Source organism: Rana temporaria, chromosome 1 (assembly GCF_905171775.1).
Source record: "Rana temporaria chromosome 1, aRanTem1.1, whole genome shotgun sequence".
Lineage (NCBI taxonomy): Eukaryota > Metazoa > Chordata > Amphibia > Anura > Ranidae > Rana > Rana temporaria.
Genome location: NC_053489.1, coordinates 71,194,838 through 71,199,837, shown reverse-complemented (window position 1 = coordinate 71,199,837; position 5,000 = coordinate 71,194,838). Strand labels below are relative to the sequence as shown.

At 39.1% G+C, this 5,000-nt stretch overlaps 1 protein-coding gene across 1 annotated transcript in view; it reads right to left on the bottom strand.

Moving 5' to 3' along the window:
- ISL1 (ISL LIM homeobox 1) overlaps window positions 1-5,000 on the bottom strand; it is a 16,648-nt gene that overhangs the window by 218 nt on the left and 11,430 nt on the right. Inside the window, 2 exon segments of the mRNA XM_040339273.1 lie at window positions 1-965; window positions 2,752-2,919. The exon segment at window positions 1-965 is cut by the window's left edge and continues 218 nt beyond it. Of these exon segments, the coding sequence (XP_040195207.1) occupies window positions 849-965; window positions 2,752-2,919 (285 nt within the window). The 3' untranslated portion in view covers window positions 1-848.

Sequence of the window (5,000 nt, the reverse complement as noted above, 5' to 3'; positions counted from 1 at the left end):
ATAATAATAACTATACACATCTTTGGGGGGATACAAGTTCTTAATGTCTGTCAAGGATCAACACAATCCAGAAACGCCTATGGCAAAATAGAGGTATACCTTGTTGTTGCAATGCTTCAGTTGGATATTGTTGGGGGAAATGAAAACTTAAAAAAAGGCAGGTCAAATAAAATAAAGCAATGTTTTAGTCTTTTTTTTTCTTTTTGGACTAGATGATTGAAGAAGGGGGAATCTCAGAAAAAGTTACATGCTAGGTGGGAGCCTGGGTTTGCTTTTTAATTTTTAAACAGTCCCCCCTTTTCTTTGAGTCAGTTGAAAACATTGCTAACCACATGTAAACCAGCTCCACCTGTAATCCTTTACGATTCCTGCAGTCCTTGTCCACTTAGCTGGTCTACAGTCTCAGACTCTGTGGAGCTCCTGTTTGGCAAGGCAATGATTAAATGTTGTGATAAACAGCACCATTCGGATTAAGATCATCTCACTGCTATCTCTCCATTGTGGTCTGGTGGTGGTGTTGTCTTGAAGTGTGCTAAAGGATAGAGAGAACCAAGATCCACAAAATGTAAATCCTCTATGACCCTTGTCTTGCCCTTGTCCTGGACTGGTAAGGCCCTCACGACCATGGACATTGTTCAATTCTAGTAAGATCCCATGATTGTCTTCACAGTGTTGCTACCATGCCATCTGCTCTAGATGGCCTTCCATGCATCAGATGGACTATCCTGGGTGCTCTGGTGCATCAACTGGGTCGTCAGATAACTTTGTTGAAGTTCAAGCCAATACTTAATCCCGCTTTTCCAATAGAAAAAAGGGGAGGGTTTGGGAGACCATAGAGTTCACTCTCCTCATGCTTCGATGGGGCTGGCTACCATGCTGTTTGGAGTATCTGGGAGCTGAGAAGACATGGAGGCCACCTCACTTCCGGTGGAGTTGGAGCCTGGTCCCCCTTCCGAAAAATTAACCTGTGAGAAACAGGCCTTCAATTAGAAGCAGGACAAAAGAAAGAAGAGTGTGTAAGGAAGTGCTAGACATGAACAGACCATAATTATTAAGATAAAAACAAAAAAAATCTACTTTGTTTATGAACTACCTAAACACTACAATACAAACACATTTGGAGGGCACAAATATCTAAATCCAAGATTCTAACAGTTGTTTTGACTTCCATTTACTGGGGTGCAGATGCCAACACTCCGAGGAAGGATGTTATTAAAATGCTGGTAATAAGTCCCTGCATTCAAACAGGCTATACACTGATCTTGTGCATCATAAAATAGGTTATATATAGTTAAAAAATATACAAAACACACACACACACTGATCACCCATAACATTATGACCATCCACTTAATGTTGAGTACGTCTCACTTTTCCCACCAAAACAGCCCTGATCCATCGAGTCATGAACTCCACTAGATAAAGCATCACACTGCCTCCACCAGCTCCCATTGTGCATCCAGGTGCCATCTCTTCCCCAAATAAGCAACATACGTGCCCGCCACCCAGCTATCCATATGATGCAAAAGAAAACACGATTCATCAGAATAAGCCAGCTTCTTCCATTGCTCTATGGTCCAGTTCTAATGCTCATGTGCCCATTGTTGGCCCTTTTGGCTGTGGACATGGGTAAGCATGGGCACGCTGACCAGTCTGTAACTATGTAGCCCCATATACAACATACTGTGGCGCACTGTATGTTAAGACTACTTTCTATCGGAACCAAAATTAACTTTTTTCAGAAATTTGACTTACAGCTCTTCTATTGGATCGGACAAGACAAGCCAAACTTTACTCTCCACATGCAACAATTGAGTCCTGGCTGCCCGTGACCCTGTCGACAGTTCAAAGGTTTTCCTTCCTTGGACCATTTTTAGTAGATCCTTACCACTGAAAACTAGGAAGATCTCACAAGAGATGCAGTTTTTAAGATGCTCTAAAACAGGATTTCTCAACCAGGGTTCCATGGAAAAGCTAGGGTTCCTCCAGAGGTTGCTAGGGGTTCCTTTAGGAATGAGCAATATGATAATTTCCCACTGACATCATTGATCCTTTTACCTATCTGTAAGGGGGTAATTCTTCCCACTGTCCCCAAGGGTAAGGAACATTCTTCCCTCTGACCATCACACTAATGTATCATGAGTTGAAGATATAGTAATTTTTTGCAGGGGTCCCCTGATACTGGAAAGTTATTTCAATTTGTTGAGAAAGTTGGGAAAGGCTGTTCTAACCCAATCATCTTGCCATTACATTTTGGCCTTTGTCAACGTCATTCAAATCCTTATGACTGCCCATTTTTTCTACTTTCAACACATCAACCTCTGAGACAACATGTTATCTTGCTGCCTAGTATATCCCACCCATTTCCAGATGCCACTGTAATAAGATAATCAATGTAATTCACTTTATCTGTTCATGGTCATAATTTTATGATTGAGTGTGTATCTATCTATCCATCTATCTATCTATCTATCTATCTATCTATCTATCTATCTATCTATCTATCTATCTATATAGAGATAGATAGACAAATAGATAAATATATAGATACACACACAAACATACATAAACATACATATATTCACAAACACACTATGCATACATACATATACATAGCTCCTTGGTTGATACTTGCTCCATAATCCCCCCACAAACACACACATAGTTTATTTGCTAAGAGTGGACACCCCCTTCAACCAGATCCCCCCCCCCTACTCCTTCAATCTGGTCACCTGAGCAGTGACAACTTACCAGTTGTTGGAATGCCGGCTGATCAATGTCACTCTGCAAGGCAAAGTCACTAAGGACCTTCCATGGGGGCTGGTAGCTCTGCACCTCTACTGAGTTAGCCTGCAAACCACCATCATGTCTTTCGGGACTGGAAGCCACCATAGGGGTCCCTGTCATCCCTTGAATATTCTGAAAGGGGAAACATGACAGGTCAATGCATTGCAATTATCTTGTTCAGTATAAACTCTGTGCTGGATACAGTAATCATCATATACACAGTGCTTGCCAGAAAGCAGCTTCATGAGGCCAAGACAACTTCTTTGTTCTACCTAATACTGTAACAAAGACTGAGCCTCTTTTAGAAACATGACAAAGATCAGTCCATTGACCCATTAGAAGCCAATCAGCATTTGTTATTAAAATAATAGGTCTACTATGTGGCCCATAATATGACATTATTGCTCTACCATAACATCCACTATCAACCTGACATGTAATCTCATATACACACATATGTAACACTAACTGCAGTTATAATTGCACTATGAACAGTTATAATTCAATGTAACCCTTAACACACCAATATTTTTACATAGAAGCATAAGACATACCATGTGAAATCACATTACCATAAAACACTATAAAGTGCTACATTCATTGCACTATTTTTACAGTAATGCATTAGCATAAACCATAGCATGGCACTGTGCCATCATGATGCAAGAGAACACATAAAGCACAAAATGTAATATTATAATAGCAGTAAAGACAGAGTAGGCAATATAAAGTACAATCTGAAGTGTAGTTATGACATCACATCATACTCTACTATAGCCTAGCAATAATGATACTATAGTAAGCCAGTATTGTAAATATACTATGCAGCTGTTGGTGTGTGAGCAGGATGCACACTACACATCATTTACAGGTGTAATAATGACAGGCTGGTGATTTACACTGCAAAATAGGAGGCAATTCTGTAACTGTAACATTTTGTGACAATAAGTCCATATAATAAGTCTAGAGCTCAGGGCCACAGCTAATTGTGCTGAATTATGATGTGATCAGCCCCATCAAGGCAGCAGAACATTCCAAACAATCAGCTGAACTGCAAGACAGTCTACCTGGCCGACAGTCCTGCCCCATCACTCATCTGCCCCTATGCCTCTGACATATAGCTTGCAGCTATTGTAAAACTACACTGGGGAATGAGGACAAGCACACCAGCTTATGAGGATTGATCGGCAAAATGTGGAAAATCCAGTGGCATTTTGTTAAAAAAAAACAAAAAAACTCAAGAGTCTAACATGTTACAGTGTCTGTCAATGCAATTCTAAGCAAGCTCATAGGTGTGTATGTGGGTGTCCTGTGCATGTGCTGCTGCATTTATCAAACATCATATGAAGGTCCTCAGATACAAAACATGAGGCTTCATTCACAAAGATCTCATAGCATGGTATAGAAACTTTATTTCAGCCAGGTGACTATCATTTTAAAACCTCATTGGACTTAAACAACTGTCACTTTATTTTTAATAAGTGTCTTTATCCTGCCATGTTATCTTTGTGAACTTTTGTTACATATAGCAGCTTTGTGGATCTATATATAGAAGTCATTATCTTGAGGGCATACAATCTATGATCTTTCTGCACTATCTCTCTCTCTCTATAATGCAAAAAGGAATATATACACACACACACACACACACACATACACACACACATACACACACTTTGAGATACATTATACACACACACAAATGTATACACACACACTCACACACACTTTGAGATATATGTATATATCACACACACACACAAATGTATATACACACACACACACACTTTGAGATATATGTATATATCACACACACACAAATGTATACACACACACACACACACACACTTTGAGATATATGTATATATCACACACACACACAAATGTATATACACACACACACACTTTGAGATATATGTATATATCACACACACACAAATGTATACACACACACACACACTTTGAGATATATGTATCACACACACACACACACACTTTAAGATATATGTATATATCTCTCACACACACACACACACACAATAGAGGAGATGTTGCAGCCAATCAGCTTCTAGCTTTCAATTACAAAAACTTAACTTCTAACTGAAGCAGACAGAATTACCAGAGAGTAATATATATATATATATATATACATACATACATACATACATATATATATATATATATATATATATTACTCTCTGGTAATGCTACAA